At 35.9% G+C, this 22,901-nt stretch overlaps 1 protein-coding gene across 2 annotated transcripts in view; it reads right to left on the bottom strand.

The window, feature by feature from the left end:
* Positions 1-22,901, bottom strand: part of SPAG6 (sperm associated antigen 6) — a 66,026-nt gene that overhangs the window by 6,659 nt on the left and 36,466 nt on the right. For both annotated transcript variants that reach the window (XM_008002488.3, XM_008002483.3), the window contains exons 5-9: positions 16,946-17,151; positions 15,918-16,091; positions 14,598-14,750; positions 11,993-12,184; positions 2,325-2,441 (exon numbers count right to left, since the gene is read on the bottom strand). In XM_008002488.3, coding sequence (XP_008000679.1) covers positions 2,325-2,441; positions 11,993-12,184; positions 14,598-14,750; positions 15,918-16,091; positions 16,946-17,151 — 842 coding nt within the window. The remainder of the gene's footprint in view (positions 1-2,324; positions 2,442-11,992; positions 12,185-14,597; positions 14,751-15,917; positions 16,092-16,945; positions 17,152-22,901) is intronic.

Here is a 22,901-nt window from a genome sequence, read left to right as displayed (position 1 = left end):
TCCTTCCTCCATTGAAGCCCTATCTGAACATTTCAGACTACATTCACTCATTCCTTCTTTTAAACAAGTTTATCTCCCACTCTAGTACATTGAAATGTTTTCTAATTGTTTTGTCTGCTCTCCTCAGCTACATTATAAAGTTCCCTGAAGAACAACTTAATCTTTTTTGTCTGTTCCCCAGTGCTCAGCAGAGAGCTGGGTACATGTAGGCATTTAACAAATAACTAAAACCACAAAAGGATCTTGCTAATAGAACAATAATATAAATCAACGGACAATAAAAGATTGCACTAGTATGTATTTGTAAAAAATGTAATATTCCATAAATATATTGGTTTTACATATTTCGTTTGGCCTGGAGAATTTTCATTACTCCCTATCTCTGTCCCTAGCCACTTCAGTACCTTTTCACCTTCTACCTTGCTTTATCATCTCTTTTTAGTGCTTTGGTATCTTTCGATTAAGAAAATATTCCTGAAGGCACATTGATAAGTGTATATGATACAGGTACTGTATTTATTTTATCTTGGGGCTAACTTCCACACATCCCACTGGTTTTACGTATTTTGAACTCAATGTAGGTTACTGTTTACTTTCATAGCTACTTCAATAAAACCAGAATATCTCACTCACTAGCCTAAAAAATTAAACTACAAAATGAAACTTTCAGAAATAATGTCAATTACCCAGTTCAAGAACAGATGACTCTGTCTGTAGATGATCTACGCAGCCCCGACCCCTTATCACTCTTAGATGACCAAATTAGCTGGTCACTTTCTTAGCACCCAAAAGTACAAAAAAAGAAAGAAAGAAAGAAAGAAATTGATCAATTTCCCTTGCGGTAATTTAGTCTTTTCTCTGCATTATTTGGTTATTTAGTTGGTTTGTCAAGAGGGCATGCCATTATATCTCCCACATCCCTTATAACTAAGAGGGGGAGGTTATTTTCTTGGAAGGAGGAAGAAAGGACATAGGTGTTTGATATACAGAACTGTATCCTGCCTCGGTGAGTGGCTTCAGCAATGTGAAACTTCTACTTTCCTGTGGCTCTGGCACTTGAGGGCCAGTTATACTGTTGGAGATCATGAACAGAGTTGAGAGAACTGAAGGCTGTTAGCAGACTCTATCTTTCAGATGAAGACCTAAACTAGACAAACTTATTTGCAGGGACTACTTTAAAAGTTATAACAATACATAGTTTTTGTTCATTATTTGTAGAAACATAGTATATGAATAGTAATTTCTCATTTATATAGCATTATAACTGACTATTCAAATGAATTTGCCACCCCCCATTCATTTTTTTTAAAAATCTTTTAAATTAGCCTGACCCACTTGCACATTTTATTTCTTAAATACAACTCTTTGGTTGTTTTTGTTCTTTTGAATGTTTAATATGTACCTGGGATTGAGCTAAATGCTTAACATACAATAATATCTCATTTACTCTTTACAATGACCCTATGAAATAAGTACTCTAATTATTTACATTTTATGGGTAACCAAACTAAGGTTTAGAGAGGTCAATATTTTGTTAAAGAATTATAGAGCTGGTAAGTGGGAACTCCAGGTACTCCAGTTCAGAACCTGAGCTCATAACCACCATGGGCTACTACTCGCACAGACCCCATTTTCCTAAGCCAAATTCACTGAGCATAATTTAGCCAGCTCTTGACAGCTTAGGGTCACCATCCTGACTGTCAGTGTCTGTGGTAATAGAGTCATTCTCTTTTATCCTTTGCTATTGGTAATCAGCTCTGCTGGCTGTGCCCACTTCTAGCAGCTTGACCTTTCTACCTTACTACCATTTACTATCATTTAATCTGCAACAATCTAAGAAATATGACAGCTATATTTGTTAAAATTGTTCATAAAATAAGTCAATATGCTCCAAATGACTGTCTGAGAACATCTCCAGTAAAGCACATGAACTTTGTGAAAGATGTTTCAGTGGCTCAGAAACCTTTTTCCTTTTCTCTTTATGATCTTTACAGTACTCCCAGGTGAGTGAGATGAAAGACACTAGAAAGATTACTAAAAGTCACTTACCAATATAAATTATCTATATTATGAGATTTTTATTTTCTGGGAACAGTTAAAAAGACAGTAGAGGCTTTGAGGAAAATGTGAGGATGAAGAAAGTGTTTTATTTACATGTGAATTTTGTTAAGGTAACTTCCCTGTCCATACAGATTGGTGAGAGTTAAGCAGTAAAACCATGACCCCGTCTTACAGAAAAAGCTACTGACCCAACAGAAAAAAAAAATAATAAGTTAACAAATCATTTTAATTTCCTCCTCCCCTTAGAGGCTGGCATTTCTTACCTTACTGAACTGTCCAACCACATGCTTCAGAATATTGGGAGGAGCATCATATAGAAATGGTTCAAGGGCTGGTAAGTAAGTGCATTTTTGCAGGATACTCTTTATGGCTTTTTTACTCTTGAAATACAAAGCAGAATGTATATATAAGTAAATAATCAATGAAACCTTGGCAAGAATTCAAATCTCACATTACAGGAATTTGAAAATAAAATCAACTTCCTGGTCTAAGCTGCAGTTGTTTCATTTTTTTAAATTGCTGTCAAAAAAAAAAAAAAAAAAAAACTCCTGCTTTGATTGGTTTTATCATAGAATATCCTACAAGTTGTCTTTGTGTTAAGCCTTAAAATGTAAAGTGTATTACTGAGCTCTTAAAATACCTAGAAGAAAATTAAAATCATAAAGCGCAAAGTTACAGACTATAAATTAATATGTACTATATTAGAGTAAAAATTTGTATACAGGAAACTGAGATAACTAATACATCCCATTTCTACTTGTCAATAAGTACAAGAAAATAATTTAGTTTTTTGAAGAATGTCATTATAGGCTTTCTATATTCTCCATGATTTCATGGCTTATACATAGGCAGTCAAAATGGCTACAGTGTGCATTATTCAATGAGCATTTGCAGAGGTGCTGCTATAGCTCGTGGGTAGACATTTCCCCATTCACAGAAGCAAAACAGATAGGATCTACTCAACTGCAGAGAAAAGATCTTCTCAACAGTAGGGAGTGTATCACCCACAAGCAGAAGAATACGTACCATATGTACCATTTCTACCCCCTCCTGCACTCCGTATTTCAAGGTGACATCATGTGGTGCTGACCCTTGCCACAAGTGGAGAAGGGCCCTGATGGGGCTGCTGCACATCATGGCAGCCAGCCCTCAGGCCATGGCTAGTTGTGGTTCATTTTGTTTGTCTTAAAGGTTGTCCCCTTCAGTTGGAAAGCTTCACAGTTGGGTTTGTCTCCAGCTATTTTCCACTAGAATTCCACATCTGCTTGACTGAGGTTTTGTGCTTCAGTGCTCCCTTATGGTTTTTCTCTTCACTTATTCTTTCTCTGAGGCCTTACCCAACCTGGTCTTCTGAGATCACCATACTGTTTTGCTGCTGAGTATTTTGAAATGCTCTTGAAATGTCAAGGAGCATTGTGATTTTCACATCACGAACTTTTTAATTGATAAATCGATTCAGCAAAACTTTATCACAGGTTTGTTATTGGTAAAGAATCTCTTGAATTTAAGGTTTCCTGGAGACCCAGGCTAAGTAGTCTTGCACAGCCTCTTATTGCTTGACACATTTATCCCCAAACACTGTTTTACAAATTAGATTAAATAAAACAAGGAATGTAAAATATGCAGCTCAGCTTTTTCCCACAAGTAGTATAATGTAAGTTGGAATTAAACTCTCAATTCCCAATATACTTGGGAACTATCTTAAATCATGGTAATCTTAGCAAGCTAACAAATTTAACTTCACTGTTATCAGTGAAAACGTCCTTGAACAGTGTAGCAGAAATCACATACACTGTACAATAAAGACACCCTTATTCTAGTAGTTCTAAGTTGATGTGTTGTTAAGTTATTAATCAAGAACTGTAGAAAAGAGTCTGATGACACTAGAAATTCACTGAGCTTTACTATCTTTCATGTGGAAGAAATATAATCAGCTTATGATTACATTCTTCTAGATAGAAATGTATATCATAATTCATAATCAGCTGTATTATCCAGCATGATAGAAATCCTAGTTACTTAAGACTTTGTTTACATGTCTATTTGACAATGAAAAGGAATGAAGTACTGACACACACAACAACATGAACGAACCTCACAAATGTTACCCTTAGTGAAAGACACCAGGCACAAAAGTTCACATACTGCATAATTTCATTTATATGGATTGTCCAGAAAAGTCAACTTTAGAAAGACAGAAAGTAGATTATAGTTGTCTGGAGCTGGTAGGTATAATTGAGAGGAGGAAGAGGGAGTGACTACAAATGGGCATGAGGCTTCCTTCTGGGATGATGAAAATATTCTGAAATTTGATTGTGAAGATGGTTGCACAATTCTGTAAAGTTACTAAAAATCATTTAATTGTGTACCTAAAATGAGTGAATTTATGGTATGTAAATTATATCTCAATAAAGTTGTTAAAAAGACTTAAACTCAGCCGGGCATGGTGGCTCAGGCCTGGAACCCCAGCAGTTTGGGAGGCCAAGGGAGGTGGATCACCTGAGGTCAGGAGTTCGAGACCAGCCTGGCCAACATGGTGAAACCCTGTCTCTACTAAAAATACAAAAATTAGCCCGGTATGGTGGTGGGTGCCTATAGTCCCAGCTACTCAGGAGGCTGAGACTCTGTCTCAAGAAAAAAGAAAAAAAAAAAGACTTAAACTCCTTTCTTGAATTGCAAATGTTTTCTCTAAGTTTGTGTGGCTTGTCTTTTCATTTTCTTAATGTTAACCTTTTCTTTTTTAAAGACAGGATCTCACTTTGTTACTCAGGCTGCAGTGCAGTGTCAGGGTCATAGCCCACTGCAGCCTCAAATTCTTGGGCTCAAGTAATCCTCCTGCCTTAGCCTCCCAAGTAGCTGGGACTCCAGGGATGCACCACCACACTCTGCTAGTTTTGTTGTTTTTTTGTAGAGATAGAGTCTCACTATGTTGCCCATGCTGGTCTCAAAACGCCTCACCTCAAGTGATCCTCTTGCCTTGTCCTCCAAAGTGTTGGGATTATGGGCATAAGGCATGTGCCCAGGCTTAATGGTGTCTTTTGAAGCATAAGAGTTTTTTTCTATTTTGATGAAATATAATTTATCAATTTTTAAAGTCACTTGTGTTTAGGTAAAATATCTAAAAAATAATTGCCTAACCTGAGGTCACACAAATTTATTCCTAGGTTTCTTCTAAGAGATTATAGACTTAACATTTATATTTAGATCTATGATCCATTTTGAGATAACTCTGGTATATGGTATGAGATAGGGGTCCAAATTAATATTTTTACTTGAGAATACAATTGTCCCAGCACTTTTGTTGAAAAGACTATTCTTTCCACATTAAATTGCCTTGGCATCTTTATGAAAAATCAGATGATAAAAAGGGTTTATTTCAGATTCTCAATTCAATTCCATTGATACATATGTCTTTCTGTAAGCAAGTACCACATTATCTTGATCACTATAGCTTTGTGGTACATTTTGAAATTGGGCAGTGTTAAGTTCTTCTTTTTCAAGATTGTTTTGCTAGTCTGGGTTCTTTTCATTTCCACATGAATTTTCAGATAAGCTTCTCAATTTCTGGGGGGATAAAAAAGCCAGCTAGGATTTTGATAGATATTATGTTAAATATATAGATCAGTTTAGAGTATTGCCAGTTTAACAATATTGAATCTTCCAGTTCATGAACATGGAACGTCTCATAATTTATTTTTTAAGTTATGTTTTATAGTTTTCAGGGTACTAGTCTTAAACTTGTGTTAATTTGTATGTATTTAATTCTTGATGTTATTATGAATAAAATTATTTTCTTAATTTCATATTTGAATTGTTTGTTACCTGTATATGAAAATAAAATTGAGAGGCCAGCAGCAGTGGCTCACGCCTGCAATCCCATCCACTTTGGGGGGCCGAGGCAGGTGGATCATTTGAGCTCAGGAGTTCAAGACCAGCCTGGCCAACATGGCAAAACCCTGTTTCCACTAAACATACCAAAAAAATTAGCCAGGCATGGTGGTACATGCCTGTAATCCCAACTACTCAGGAGGCTGAGGCACAAGAATCACTTGAACCTGGGAGGCGGAGGTTGCAGTAAGCTGAGATTGCGCCAGTGCACTCCAGCCTGGGCAGCAGCCCAGCCTGGGCAACACAGTGAGACCGTCTCAAAAAAGAAAATACAATTGATTTTTGTATATTGATCTTGTATCCCATGACTTTGTTGAACTCTTATTAGTTCTATGATTTGTGTGTGTGTGTGTGTGCGCGTGTCTGTGTGTGTGAATTCCTTAGGATTTTCTACATACAAGATTATGTCACATGTTGGTTTTAAGATTCGTTATCTTCTAGAAGATACGCATTATGATTGGTTGTTTATGGCTGTGAGCAAAATAAAATAGCTCTTACAACTCCATACTATGAATTATACAGAAATTTTATGGGGCCAAAAAAACTCTCCAAGCCAGGCGCGGTGGCTCACGTCTATTCCCAGCACTTTGGGAGGCCAAGGTGGGCGGATCACGAGGTCAGGAGATCGAGACCATCCTGGCTAACATGGTGAAACCCCGTCTCTACTAAAAATACAAAAAATTAGCCAGGCATGGTGGCGGGCACCTGTAGTCCCAGCTACTTGGGAGGCTGAGGCAGAAGAATGGCGTGAACCCAGGAGGCAGAGGTTTCAGTGAGCCAAGATTGCACCACTGTACTCCAGCCTGGGTGACAGAGCGAGACTCTGTCTCAAAAACAAAAACAGCAGCAACAAAAAAAACCTCTCCTATTTACCTAACTCAGTAAATCAAGTAATATCTTACCTTGGACTAATGAATAACAGATTATAAATTTTGCTAATTGTCACTGCATTTAGTAGTTAATGTTTATCCTTAGACACAATATATGATGATGTCAGAGAAGGAATCCTGAGCTATATATTGAGGGCATTCTGAGGGTTTGAGCCTGGTTTCCTTATAAACTAGCATAGCATCTACAGTTCTAAATTCATTCATTTTTCTATCATTTCTAAAAACTGACTGTATCCTCCCCGATTCGGGCTATTGGAAAAACCACATAACTAACAACACTATTTTTTACCTCTTAACACTACACATAAAAATAGCAATTAACAAAATAAAATTGACAATACTATGGGAAACCAACACAATTTAAACTGCTTTTCACTGAAAATTGGAAGAATATCAAAAATTACTCATTGTTGTTTTCCTTAATGGATTATTGATGTGGCTTGCTCCCAGTGTTAGAAAGTAAACCTTATCAATAGTACGGCCTGCTATCTGTGCTGGGGCCTGGTGGGTGGTGATTGGATCATGGGGGTGGCTTCTGATGCTTTAGCACCCTCCCCCTAGTGCTGTCTCATGGTAATGTTTGTATTAGTCTTTTTTCATGCAGCTGATAAAGACATACCCGACATGGGGAAGAAAAAGAGGTTTAACTGGAGTTACAGTTCCACATGGCTGGGGAGGCCTCAGAATCATGGCAGGAGACAAAAGGCACTTCTTACATGGCAGCGGCAAGAGAAAATGAGAAAGATGCAACGGTGGAAACCCCTGATAAAACCATCAGATATCATGAGACTTAATCCCTACCACAAGAACAGTATGGGGGAAACCATCCCCATGATTCAAATTATCTCCCACTGGGTCCCTCCCACAACACATGGGAATTATGGGAGTACAATTCAAAATGAGATTTGGGTGGGGACACAGAGCCAAACCATATCAGAGTTCTCATGAGATCTGCTTGTTTAAAAGCGTGTAGCACCTCCACCTTCACTCCCTCTCTCCTGCTCCGTGATGTGAAGACATTCTTATTTCCCCTTTGCCTTCTGCCATGATTGTAAGTTTCTTGAAGCCTCCCAGCCATGCTTCCTGTACAACATACAGAACTGTGAGTCAATTAAACTTCTTTTCTTTATCAATTACGCAGTCTCAGGTAGTTATTTACAGCAGTGTGAGAACAGGCTAAAACAATTATCTTGAAAAACTCTTAAAAATTTTTAAAAATTCTTTTCGGAAAGTTATTTTTATTCTGAAAGCATTGTGGTCCAAAGAGTAACAGCTATTAAAATGAAGAGGAACATAGGAGTAAATCTTTATGACCTTTGGTTAGACAAAGCCTTCTTAGATACAACACAAAAAGCACATGCAACAACAACAAAAATCGATCAACTGAATTTAATTAAAATTTAAAACTTTTGTGTTGCAGACAATATCATCAAGAAAATAAGACAACCCATAGAATGTGGGAAAATACTTGTAAATCATACATCTGATAAGATCTTGCATCCAGAATATACAAAGAACTCTTATAACTCAATAATAAAAAGATAAATCACCCAGTTTAAAATGAGCAAAGGGTCTGAATAGACATCTCTCTAAAGAAGATGTATGAACAGCCAATAAGCATATGAAAAGATTTTCAACATCATTAGCCATTTGACAAATGCAAATCAAAACCACAATGAGATACCAATTCAAACCCACTAGGATGGCTACAATCAAAAATAAAGATAATAACAAGAGTTGGCAAAGATGTACTACCTTGCTGGTAGTACACTGGAAAACAGTTGGACAGTTTCTCCAGATGTTAAACAGAGTTATCCATTGACCCAGCAATTTCATCCCTGGGTAAATACCCAAGAGAAATGAAAACACACATCCACATGAAAACTTGTTACAATAATGTTCATAACAGCGTTACTCATAATAGTCAAGAGTAGAAATAATCCAACATCCATCAGCTGGTAAATGGATAAACAAAATGTGACATATTAATACAACAGAATATTGTATTGGCAATAGAAAGGAACAAAATACTGATATATGCCACAACGTGGACGAACTGTGAAACTTCAACTAAGTAGTAAAGAAGCCAGCCACATGGCTAGGTGTGATGGCTCACACCTCTTATCCCAGTGCTTTGGGAGGCCAAGGGAGGGACTGTTTGAGGCCAGGAGTTTAAGACCAGCCTAGGCAACACAGTGAGACCCTGTCTCTCCAAAAAAAGAAAAAAGTAATTAGCCAGATGTGGCAGTACACACTTGTAGTCTTAGCTACTTGGGGACCTAAGGCAGGAGGATCACTTGGGCCCAGGAGTTCAAGGCTGAAATGAGTTATGATTATGCCACTGCACTCCAGTCTGCAACAGAAAGAAACCCTATCTCTAAAAAGGTTATATATGTTGTATGACTCCATTAAATGACATGTCCAAAAGAGGAAAATCTATAGAGACAGTAAATTAATGGTTCCCTGGGGCTAGGCAGAGGGGATACAGAATCACGACTAATGTGTAGCATTTCTTTTGTGGGGAATAAAAATATTCTAAAATTAGATAGTGGTGATGGTTTCACAATTCTGTAAATATACCCAAAACCATTAAATGGTACGCTCTAAATGGATAAAGGTAAGGCATGTGAACTATAGCTCAATAACGCTGCTAAAAAATGAAGGAGGAACAACTATTACCATAAGAACACAATAATTAAATAACTATCTTAGACATAGTTTTATAACTAGAATGAGCTGATTCAATGCCAAATTTCAATATGATGCCTCTAAATCCAAACAAATAAAGATATATTTGAATGAAAATTTTCAAAACATGTAGATAAGCTTATTAGAAAAAAAATTCTTCTCCATCTTTATTAAGAGATTTGGAATAACATGGGAGCAAATAGTAAGAAAATCTATAGAATGTGAGAAAGTATTTGCAAATCATACATTTTATAAGAACTTGTACCCAGAATATACAAAGAACTCTTACAATTCAATAATAAAAAGATAAGTAACCCAATTTAAAATGAGCAAAGGGTCTGAATAGTTATTTCTCCAAAGAAAACATAAGAGAAATTCCAAAAGACTGCTCATTGGTTCTCCTGCATGGAAACCAATTAGAGAATGCTTACAGAAGCTGACATGCCTTTGGGACAAAATGAACTTCAACATGGGCTTATAATTTGAAAGCTGCCATAGAGTAACAAATGAGAAATACCATTAGACAGTTCTTGACACTCTTGGATACACTTTTCCCTACTGAGATGGTGTCAAATTGAACAGGCTTGAATGGACGTTTATTCTACACCCTTTAAAATAACAGCTGATAGAATTCAAGAGACCGTGGAGAAAGAAAAAAGAATGACCAAATCTCTACAATAATAAAATATTTGGATGGGCCTGAAGGCTTTAAAAGATTATTGATGGAATAATGATTGGTAACTTTTTAACTTACCACTAAGTGTATTTCCTGAAAGTAATACTGTACTAAATATAGGCAGAAGGAAGTTAATTTCTATTAGTTAACCTAAAAATACCACTTGTTAAACAAAATGATATTTATCTTACTTCAAAAAGTGAACTTTTCAAATTTATTTTTCTCCAGTGATATGCATACAATATAGTATCATAATAATTTATTAAAAAGCAAGTTATATAAGGTAGTAGCATATAAAAAGTACATACTCTCGCCTAAGGGACTATTTGAAAAGGCTTCTCAAGCTGAAATTACTACTGAGTCCACTATTAATGATTAATGCTCTAGCTCATATATCCCTTTACTTTATTTCCAAAACTTAAGAGGAAACTCAGGAGGGTGGCAGGAGAGGACGAAAGAGGAGAAGGAAAGGAAGAGCAGAAAAATAACAATGATAATGGGCTAAAGAAATACCAAGCCAAAAGAGGACTACATATGTAGACTAACATTATATACATGTATACATGTATGTCAGCTGTGCTTGGACAACTCAAAGCTGGGAATAGAGTTTTGGTTTCTCACCAGAAAGTTAAAGAGACCTGCTAAACTAGAAAAGACTTTATATTGTCAATCTTTCTCTCTTTACCAAGCATTGCCAAAGAATACACATGTGAGAGACATATGAGGGAAGTTCTAAATCTATTAAATTATTGTTAGTCTAGAAAGCCTTATAAAAACTGAGAAAAAAATGTTAAATCTTAGAAACCAATTTCCCTCAAGGAATTAGTAGAGAAATAATATGCAAACATGACCAAATACACATAAATTTGCTTTTATAAAATTTACAAGTCAGATAGATAATTTGCTATACATAACTTTCAGAGTCCCTTAAGTGTATAGTTCAAGTAAACTTCCCATCTCATTATGCCATCTAAAGTTTCACCAAATTGTTTTCCTATTTGTTAGTTTACTGTTTTAATTAAAATGTAAATATAATTTAATTTACTGTTAAATTATTGTCTTTTCTGTGAACTTCCCTCAATCCAAGTCAATTTTACAAGCTGCTTTCAAAAACGTACATGTTTTCCTAATAGGAACTATGCTGGAAAACATTTTATTTCTTTTTTTTAAATTCTAAAATCATTAAACAATCCATCCTTCTTCATATTCATGTTTTGTGAATCATTTTAGTAGTTAGTAATATTTCAGAAAATCTGCCTTTTAAAATGCATGATTTAAAAATATTTAATTTAGTGAGTCTTACAGACAATTTTTTAAAGAAACAAATACAAGACATATAATTAAAAGGTCAGGTGGCCTTGGAATTAAAGAGGCAAATTACGGGTTCAAAAATACCTGCTGACTAGTTATATGATACATTTGAAAGGTACCTTAAATTCTTTTGGATTCCACTTTTAAAAGTAAAATGAACTAGAGGTCTCTCTTGCAAATTCAAACTAAAACAATTCTATTTTTCTTCAATTTCTACTTCATAAGTCAAAAGGAATGTAGAATGCAATAACCATTCATTTTACAAACAACTTTGCACCCACAGAGAACTTTCTCTAAAATATATCACTGATTTTTAGAGACAGGGTAACTCATTTTCAAAGAAGAGTGAAGTCAATTCTGATAAATTTGTATTTCTTGACTCATAAAACAATATTGTCCATGATGAAAACAAAGAGATTTTAAATGACATATTTTTTAAATGAGCCAAAATCTTCATAAAACAGAATTAAGTACTTACTTTTACTTGGAGATCCTCAGAACTTTCTGTTGACATGTACAAAGAAAGCAGAACTGGCAAAGTATTTGTGACTGCAACAGCCCGTGCGTGTTCAGGAGTGTGTCTTCCGATCTGTCCTAAGGCCCAAGCAGCTGCAGCCTTAATATGATCTTCTGGTTCTTCTGACAAGCAGACTGACAACTGGGGTACACCCTGCAGCGTGGATCAAAAGAGCAAGTGTTATGAATCTACAGCAGGATTAAAGAGTCTTCCATGTCTCTCAAACATGAGAAGAAATCATTTCGGCCTTGATCCTTTTTTTCTTAAACGGTTCAATAAATGAGCACATCACAGGGGCTGTCATTTCTTAAGTCAATAAAATGACTAGAACTAAATTACCTTAATTATCTGTAACAATTCAACTAAACCAAGAATTTCTCTACTAGCTTTTATCCCCCACATAGAGAAGTATTTAACCAAACAACAGATATCACAGACTAGGAAATATGCAAAGCCAGATTTTACTGTGACAAACTAAAAATGTTTAGAATTTTAAAATCTTTTATTTTCCTTTGTTAAAAAGTTAATTTAGAATCTTCAAAGAAATTCTTTTCACCAAATATAATAAACCTGATATAATAAGCCTGAGAATAAAATAAATCAGTAAGAATCCTATCTAAGTTCCTTGTCAACGGAATATATTCACTAACACCTTTCCTGAAACAGTACATAAATAATTTTCCATCAATTATGGCCAACTTTTAAATTATAGTTCTTTCCACTTTAACATGATTGAATGTCAAAACAACAATGATTACTTTTGTTACACAGCACATGCTTACATTTCGCATCTTAGGCTTCAATTTTATCTAAATAATAAAAACAGAATTAACTAAAGAGCCTCAAATATATTACATTTTGTATACCCAAGGAACAATTTTAAAAAATCAAATTCTAATTCCAAATTCTGTATAGGTGTGATTTGCTCACTAATTTGAGATTATGGTAATGACCTTAAATTTAGTACCACAAAAAAAGATCCCGTGGTTATGCTACCATAGCAAAGGCCAGAATCATCATATATACTTTTATTCTTTGCTTTTTAATTTGGTTATTAAGACCAATTTCCTGAAGAGATCAGCTATATTTCTTCATTGGCTTCTTTCCTACAACTAAAAATGTATGTCTGCCAATATTAAAGGTCAGACCTGTCTCCAGAATGAAGCAACTTTCCAGAAAGTCCACATGTCCAGGATGTAACAAGACTGAAGAAGCAGGAGGAAAAGGAGACAGTGCCTCTACTCCATCCCCAAAGCTCTGACTTTTTGGCCTCAGTTGTTATGAATAACAAATAAGATAAGGAATGAAAATTTGCTTTAAAATTACTATTTAAATGTAAGGTTATATTGCTAGTCTTTATAGTACCACACAGGAAAAGGAGAGAGTGCTACCATACTATGTGGCTTGCCTGAAACTGCTGGAGTTTCAGCAAGCAACACCTTGATCTCTATCTGAAAAACAAACCAGGTGGGAAAGGCCAGCAGTAACCTTAAACCAAAGAAGGGGAGAGCTTCCTGGTTAGTTTCAGGAAGACATATGGGAAGCAACAGCAATTGCTTCTTCTTTCATCATTCTTTCCATGCATAAGCTTCATGACTATCCACAAAAGAACCAAGGATCAAAATCCTAGTAACATCCTTACCATGACCCTTTAGAAAGCACCACCATTGCTCTAGTCACTATCACAGTCTGTGGTAATAGAAGAACAAAAGGAAAAGAGCAGGATAAAAGGGAGTAACGCAAAGAATTATCATGAAATAGGTAGAAAATAAAGATCTGAGGCTCCTTTTTATTCTGAGGATTAATAAGGGATAAAAAAAATCCACATTTCTATTTAACATACAGCAGCAGGTTTTCTATGCTGATAAGAAACCCACGGCTCAGAGGGTCACCACACACACTGTAAGCACACAGGCTTTGAAGCATTCGTCCAGAGATCAATATTTATTCATTAGCACACATTTCATAAGCACCTACTATGTGCCAGGGCTGCACTAGATGAGGGGTTCTTACAAAGTTGTGAATTGAGATAAAGCAAAATCCCTAGAGCATGGAAACAAAAACACTGCTATCTGACACGTGCTCTGAATTGCCTAAATCTAAGAAGAGAAATAGTTCATAAAAGCTGAAGAAGAGAAAGTGGATAAAAAGGGATGTCCAAGCCATTGTCATCTCCCACTCAGGTGGCAGGAAATGGAGGGGTATATAGACCTCCCAGAATACTGAAAATGACTACTGGGCATGGCATTTACAAATAGGTGTTTCTAACCAAGGTAAGATTTACATGTTTGTAGATATGTACAATTAATCCTTCAAGACACAAATAATATTTAAATATAGATAATACTAATGCTCAAAAAAGTTGATATTCTGTTTACTCAGAAACACTGAGTAAAACTTTAAACTTCCCATAACCTTGCTAATAAAACTTGCTAATAAGCATTGAAACAATCAAAATTTTTTTGCTCCAGTCAGTTATATCTTGTATTCTGTGGGAGAACATTAATCTGTGGTTCTCTCTTAGAATTTCTTACTGCAACTAGAGGAAAATGAAGCAAGAACAAACCTTAGAAATGATGACCGCCATTGCTAGGTTCTCAGAATGAGCTGCTACGTAACCAAGCATCATGATGCCAGGCAGCCGTGTGTTCCCTTTGCAGGACCCAATGCAGTCAATCACGGCAGCAACCCCTCCTGCGTTAACTACCAGCTGTGAAAGCTAAGAGATGGGAACAAGAGTTAGATCACCAGGACCCTACAATGGTCTTTAAATCCGTTTAATATTGCCACACTCTATTTAGTACCTAAAACCAACTGGTGAAATTGAATTATCCTTTAGTGAAATTATTATATTTATTAAAGAAATATACAAGCACACTAATCCTGCTAGTTCAAATGCACAAATACACTCACTGTGAGGAGCTTTATTCTGTGGTTCAATTTTTCATGCATCAAAGGCACAACTTTTATCCCAATTATAATGGATGTCAAAATTCCTCACCTAGACTCTAAGTCTAGGGCTAGTTCATAACTAACTACTGAAACCCCCAATCACAATGGGTGAGTATGAAGCAGATTAACCACTGAATGCTGAAAGATAATGTCAGACTTGAAATATTCTAACCTAATTATTTCCCCCTTGCTAGTAATGATTACTTGCTGAGTGCACTTTAATTTTGAAAAATCTCAATCAAATAAAGATGTTAGATGAAATAAAGAATGAGGACTTAAAGTTTAATGAAATAAAAATTGGTTAGTCAAAATATACACAGAAAAAAGATACTTCAGAATCAATACAGGCCTGCATTCTCTCTTTCTTTCCCATCTAGAACTCAGAGCAGGAAATCACCACGTAAGAGCAGCTACTGGAGTGGTAACAGTAGGCCAGGGGACCTTTGTGATTTCTCCCAACCTGGAGCTATAATAATGTTTTCACTACTCCCAGCTGACATAAAATGGTAAGGATGGCAAAGTTCCATAGTCCTCACAATCTAGAAATGGAAAGTTTGAAATGACTAAAAACAGATTTCAAGCTCAAACTCAGCTAATATAACCCAGTGTTCTCGACTGGTGGCAATTTTGCTCCCTGAGGAACATACGGCAAAGTATGGAGACATTTTTTATTGTCACCACTTGTGGGGGAAGGGTGCTTTTGGCATCTAGTGGGCAGAGGCCAGGGATCCTGCTAAACATCCATCCTACAATGTGCAGGACCAGCCCCCCACAACAAGGAACTACCCAGTCCAAAACATCACCAGTGCAGAAGACAAGAAATCCCAACCCATCTAGATCATGTGCCACAACCCCTAGGCCCTATAAACAAATTGATATTTTATTTAAAAACTAAAACTATTACATATTATTGTGGCTTGAAGTTTCTTTTCACCTCGGGTGTATGTTTTGCAATCTCTCTAATTAAAGTAGAAGCATTTTTCTTCACGTATTCATCCTTGTCCTTCAGACAGGTAAGTACAACTGGAAAAATCTCTGCTTCAACAACCATTTCTGCCAGATCCACGGAATGTTTCGAAACCTGACTGAGAGCTGAAAGGATCTGATGCTGTGAAGCAAAAAAAAACCAAAACAAAACACTATATAGCATCCACTACAGAGTTCAGATTTAAACAGTTTTATATATATTCAAATTCTTTTATAAAGGGAAAAAAATGTACATGCCTAAACAACCTAAGACTTCTTAGTCTTGAGACATTCACATTCTAGTCTTATACCCAAGTTTTAAAAATTCCTAATTTCCAAATTAGTTCTTAATATTTTGAAACTCTATTACAGATGATTAAATAACATGACCTCTGGATGAATACCATTTCTTAATTATACAATACTGAAATTGCTAATTTATGAGAAATGTGATCATTTAGTACAAAAATCATCAAGCAGAACAATATCTTTGACATGATGCTGATACAATTTCAAAGAATGTTCCATTGCTTAGTTAACATTAACAATTTTAAAACATTATAGGGTGTAACTATTAGAATATAAAAGTATAATTGGTGACTGTTGACTAAAAATCAGATTTTAGAAAGCTATAAAAAAGGCTAAGATAAATATGGCAATTTCCATAAGAAACAATATTATGGTGGAGGGTTAAAAAATCTTCAGGTCTTTTCCAAACCAAAGATTTAATCATTATGTGATTCTGTATTTTAATTATTAATGTTAACACTGTTGTTACTTCTGATCTTATACATAGTTTCCCCAATCACATCTTTGTTATCTAATCCTTATGGTATTATTTTCATATATTAAGAGACCAAATACATAATATATTCATATCTGTTTTCAATGATAATTTACTAATTATTTTTAGATGCGAAATATTCACGTGTACGCATTTCCATTTTCTTACATTATAAAAAGGCTGATGTGTTTTTCAACCTTATTTTGAAATACCTTCAATTTAGCATCAGGGTTCAGGAGCATCTGGGCTAAGTGAGCAACAGCTCCTGCATCCACTACTGTCTGTGCTAACTCTGGAGAATGCTTTGCAATATCACTGAGGGCTGAAGCAGCAATCCTTTTCAAAGCAATTTCTGGCTCCTGGATACAGAGTACTAAAAGAGGAACAGCTCCCGCATCCACCACAGCTTGTGACAGTTCTGTGGGTCCAAGAAAAGTAATTAAGTGAGTATGGGTGACTGACCCTTGTGCAAGCCATTTTTCACCCTGACAGATACAGCAAAGAAAAAAGGGGAGGGTGTACTTCACTCTCTCGACATCTGCATTTCAAATCAGGATTCCTGGTTTCATAAACCATGTGGACCAATCCTGAGCTGAAAAGAATACAGGTCAATAGATGGACCTCCATTTACATGAACACATTTGAGGTAGATTAGGCTGAAATGGCTTGTTATTCTTTTTTTTTTTTTTTTTTAAGAGAGTAAGCAGATGTCAGCTGTTTAAGCTCTGACAATTCTGCACTTCTCAATAGACAAGCATTTTATGCATGGTTTACAATAACAGAGAAAATTTAAGTACCAAAAATTTACCAACCACACTAATTGGGCAATATTTTGTGCTATTTACGTGAGTAAACATTAACATGAATCTTGTGCCAATAATGTCAATCTTTAGATTCCTTTTATCTTGTAGTACTTTTAAAAGATTTTTTAAAACTTTCATACAAAATAGAAAGCTGCCTTTTCATTGTACATGTAAAAATACTTTCAAAAATGAGATCTACTACTAATCAATAAACTTTTGTATATAAATGTTAATGTTTACATACAATAATAAATTTATCTTACTCTTGTCAGAAATCAACTACATATCTTTTGAATATACATGTTGATTTACTTGTATGTCCAAGAATAATAGCTTACAAAAATAACACATTTTAAATTACAGATAATGGGAGACAGGCAAGCAGACCCATATAATATCATAGAAAAACTGCTGTTTGAGAAGCATAAAGCACCACATGCAGTTACAGATACTACTCACATTGTATTCACGGCCCCTCTTACTGAATCACAGACACCCATTTCTGGAATCTCTTCCTTTCAAAATATGTTCTTATTTTCCCAGATGTGTAGTGCCTTAGTTATATATAAATGTCTTAACTATCAAGCTAAGAGCTCTATTTAGCATATCACTTAAAGTATTTAATTTGAAGATAATACAGTGTTTGATTTTTCAAAGTATTGATAATATCACATCTTCTAAAAGAAAATGTTAGCAAATACAGGTTAGTGTCCAATATTTGCTTCCCTTAAATTATCATAATTATCTTAGAAGTCCCAATATTGTATAAACAGTTCCTTCATTATTTCATTAAACAAGTATTAATGGAGGGCTATTAAGTGACAGGCTCATTCAACTCGGCGCCAATGACACACTTCTGCAAATTAACACTACATTCATTGGCAAAGGTATGTTTCAATTTTTAAAATTTGGTGTAAAAGCTAGTATACTATGGGAAGTTCTTAAGTAATCTCAAGAACGAGAGGTAGATGAGAGGAATATGTTTTGTTTTGCTTTGTTTTTAAAAAAGAAGACAATAGCCAACAGACTGCAGTATCAATCTAGCAATATAACAGGTTTCTCAGAAACAGCCTCTGGGATGCTACTGCAATAGACTGAAGACCATGAAGACAGCAGGTGACATAGGTGATCACTATTTCTCTTCCCACACCACATCCCCACCCCCATCCAAAGGAAATGGGAAAAAAATATAAAATGTTATATTACATATAATTTCTAAATAAAATACTCATTTTCTGATAATTAACATTCTGCTTAAGAATTCAACTCAATCCAAATTATATAGGTGTCATACAGTAATAATTTATATGTTCCTATTTAAGAACACCTGGAATATATATATATATAAAATGGGCTGAATATTTTGTTTTGATGTATTTTCACTTTTATACGCAGTTTATAGGAGTAAAGAGTATGTAGCAAACTACAACTGTTTAAAAGTACTATTAAAAACTCAAGATGCTTTTTAAAAAACATCTATTATCTACCTTTATAATTCCCATTCATTTGACTTGCTCCTTGAGTAATTCTTGAGTGCAATATCTGCCTTCCTTAGAATAACATAATGTTAATAAGAAAGCAAATTCTGGTCTTCTAACTTGTTACCCAAGTTTCCTATTCTTTCCAGAGTAGCAATGTTAAATGTGGGGACAGCTGAGGATGGCAGTGGAAAAAGATTTGCCATGAAGGTAATGAAGTTTCCAAGGACCTAAAGTGGGCCTAGCAATTTTGTACTTGCAATTTCATATAGTTTACATCCCCAGATGTATATGGTTCTACTGCTCTTGAGTAGCACACTTTTTACTTAGAAGTATTGTTCTCCTAGCTTCAAACATATGTTAATATTAAATATCAGACAGTGAATGTATATACAGGAAAGAATACAATAGGCCTAAATAATGTAGACTCTACATATTACACATCCAACAGGCTATTTCACTCTGCCTCTGTCACTACTCTTTTTCCCATTATTGTTTCCTCTGATGTTTCTATGCCAGCCACTGTTGGCATCTACCCAATAGCCATCGTCAGCTAGGGCAGAGGCTTGTGAGCAAATCCTAGACCTAAGCAGAAGTCAGCTGGAAACAACTGTGAAAGCTCCGTAAAAACTGAGATACACAGCAGCAAATACCATCTCTTCTTTTTTTTTTTTTTTTTTTTTTTTTTTTTTGAGACGGAGTCTCGCTCTGTCGCCCAGGTTGGAGTGCTGTGGCCGGATCTCAGCTCACTGCAAGCTCCGCCTCCCGGGTTCACGCCATTCTCCTGCCTCAGCCTCCCGAGTAGCTGGGACTACAGGCGCCCGCCATGGCGCCCGGCTAGTTTTTTGTATTTTTTTAGTAGAGACGGGGTTTCACCATGCTAGCCAGAATGGTCTCGATCTCCTGACCTTGTGATCCACCCGTCTCGGCCTCCCAAAGTGCTGGGATTACAGGCTTGAGCCACCGCGCCCGGCCCCATCTCTTCTTTGTTGGAAATGGTCATGTCTACAAATAACATCTGGAACTCCTACATCCATCTTGCAACTATAATGGAAGAAATCACCAATATGCTGAGGATGGCTGAGTACAAAAATGAAAAACATCCAGGTACTCCATGACACTGTTCAGCTGCAAAACCAGCTTTGGAACTGCCCTTACTCTGAACTTTGTGTCATGTGAATTTTAAAAATGTCCTTATTGCTTAAGCCACTTGTAGTTTACATTCTACAACTTACAGCTAAAAACATCCTGACATAATTCCTTCCTCCCTTATGCTTGGTGTCTGTACATGGTTTTCTCTCCTCTTTCACTCACTGAGTGCTTGTTAAATGCTTACTATGTGCTGCACACTTGGCTAGATCTTGGGGAGGGGGAATAAAAACATTGTTCTGTTCTAGAAAATCCTGCTCAGAGTGAATACATGAACAGGCCACTACAAGTATAGAACACAGCCAGGAATCAGGTCTGTGGAGTGTTCAGGGAAAATGTATGCAAAAGTATCATTTCAGGAAGTGCTTCCAATCTTCCTTCCTTCTCCTCTTTTCTTTTTTTCTGTATTTTCTTTCTTTCTTTCTCTCTCTCTCTCTCTCTCTCTCTCTCTCTCTCTCTCTCTCTCTCTCTCTCTCTCTCTCTCTCTCTTTCTTTCTTTCTTTCTTTCTTTCTGATGGAGTCTTGCTCTGTTGCCCAGGCTGGAATGCAGTGGTGTGATCTTGGCTCACTGCAACCTCCACCTCCTGGGTTCAAGCAATTCTCTGCCTCAGCCTCTTGAGTAGCTGGGATTACAGGCACCTGCCACCATGCCTAGCTAATTTTTTGTATTTTTAGTGGAGACAGGGTTTTGCCATCTTGGCCAGGCTGGTCTTGAACTCCTGACCTCGTGATCCACCCGCCTCGGTCTCCTAAAGTGCTGGGATTACAGGCATGAGCCCCTGCGCCCAGTTTTTTCTGTATTTTCTACTCAAAAAAACCCAGCAGCAACCAAAACACATACAAAACTTCACACACCTAAAAATCACTTCCCATAGGAGAAATCTCATGAAGTTCATTTTAAACTCAAATGTGGAAATGAGTTTTTAGATGTTCAATTATCACACTTATGAAATCAAAGATTGATATGTACTGACTTAGATGCTCATAAAAGGTTGACCAAAAAAAGCAGTGAGCCAAGAAATTTATTGTCAGTCCCTGAAAATACCATTGCCTCATTTCAAATTTTAAGTAAATGTTCAAAAAATTTTTATAATATATCTTCCATTATGCAATAACATGTGACATATCCTATACCATTACATAACAAACAAGATTAAAAAGTGGTTATAACTATGTCTAAAAATGCAAAGAGAAAAGGCTACCTGTTATACCAACATGCTAACAGCATTTATACTGGGTTGATGGTACTATGGGTAGTATATTTTTTCTCTGTTTGCCAAATTTTCTTCAATGTGATTTTTTAAAAAATAAATACAAGCATGTCTCTCACCCATACATATAGCTACTGCTGGGCCTAACTGTACTAGTATTATTATTACAAAGAAAAAACAAATATAAAATTTTTAGCCTTTTTTTTAATACAGCTGAAAGTTTTTTATTTTAAAAGATGGTAGAATGTATGTCCTCTTTAATAAGGCACACCTAAATAAGACACATCATACATATTACACATCCAACAGGCTAGTTCATCCTGCCTCTATCACTATTTTTTTAAATAAATTATATGAAAAGAGTGTATAATTCTTCTTGAAAGAATTAATGGTATATACTAGAAATAATATTCATTTACTTTTTCACCCTTACCCTGCTGCCTTAATTCATACCCTTATTAAAGTTAAAATATTACATTCTTAAAACATTAGGGGTTATTTACTTTTAACCTTTTTTTTTATATACTTTAAGTTCTAGGGTACATGTGCACAACATGCAGGTTTGTTACATATGTATACACGTGCCATGTTGGTGTGCTGCACCCATTAACTGGTCATTTACATTAGGTATATCTCCTAATGCTATCCTTCCCCCCTCTCCCCTCCCCACAATAGGACCCAGTGTGTGATGTTCCCCTTCCTGTGTCCAAGTGTTCTCATTATTCAGTTCCCACCTATGAGTGAGAAGATGTGGTATTTGGTTTTCTGTTCTTGCGATAGTTTGCTGAGAATGATGGTTTCCAGCTGTATCCATGTCCCTACAAAGGACATGAACTCATCCTTTTTTATGGCTGCATAGTAGTCCACGGTGTATATGTGCCACATTTTCTTAATCCAGTCTGTCACTGATGGACATTTGGGTTGATTCCAAGTCTTTGCTATTGTGAATAGTGCCGCAATAAACATACGTGTGCATGTGTCTTTGTAGCAGCATGCCTTATAATCCTTTGGATATATCCCCAGTAATGGGATGGCTGGGTCAAATGGTATTTCTAGTTCTAGATCCTTGAGGAATCGCCACACTGTCTTCCACAATGGTTGAACTAAATCTTTTTTTTTTTTTAATGCAAACTGTCAGAGGAAACTATCCAATAGCACCTTCATTATTCACAAATAATAATTAAAGTTGTTTATTGCATATATGTAGACAAAAATGTACAGTCGCCAAATTTGATGATCAGTTGTTTTTAATAAAGGAATAACTAGTTTTATTTGGCTGAGGAATAGCTCATTTTGAGTGAAGAAACGGAGGCAGCCTCCTCTGTGGTACTGTGACAAGGGAGGGGGAAGTGTCATCTTTTCACACTTCTCCGCCTCTCTCTGTTTTTCCATAATTATTTCCAACAACATTTATGAGGGTTATGTGCATACAATTTTTTGATCAGTAATAACATATAAAAACTTGGGGTGACAAGACTTTGCTTCTCACACAGTTGCATTTTCTTAAGAATTTCATTCTGTGCTGCT

This window comes from Chlorocebus sabaeus, chromosome 9 (assembly GCF_047675955.1).
Source record: "Chlorocebus sabaeus isolate Y175 chromosome 9, mChlSab1.0.hap1, whole genome shotgun sequence".
NCBI lineage: Eukaryota > Metazoa > Chordata > Mammalia > Primates > Cercopithecidae > Chlorocebus > Chlorocebus sabaeus.
The sequence above is the reverse complement of the archived record's forward strand: the minus strand, read 5'-3'. Positions and strand labels throughout refer to the sequence as shown.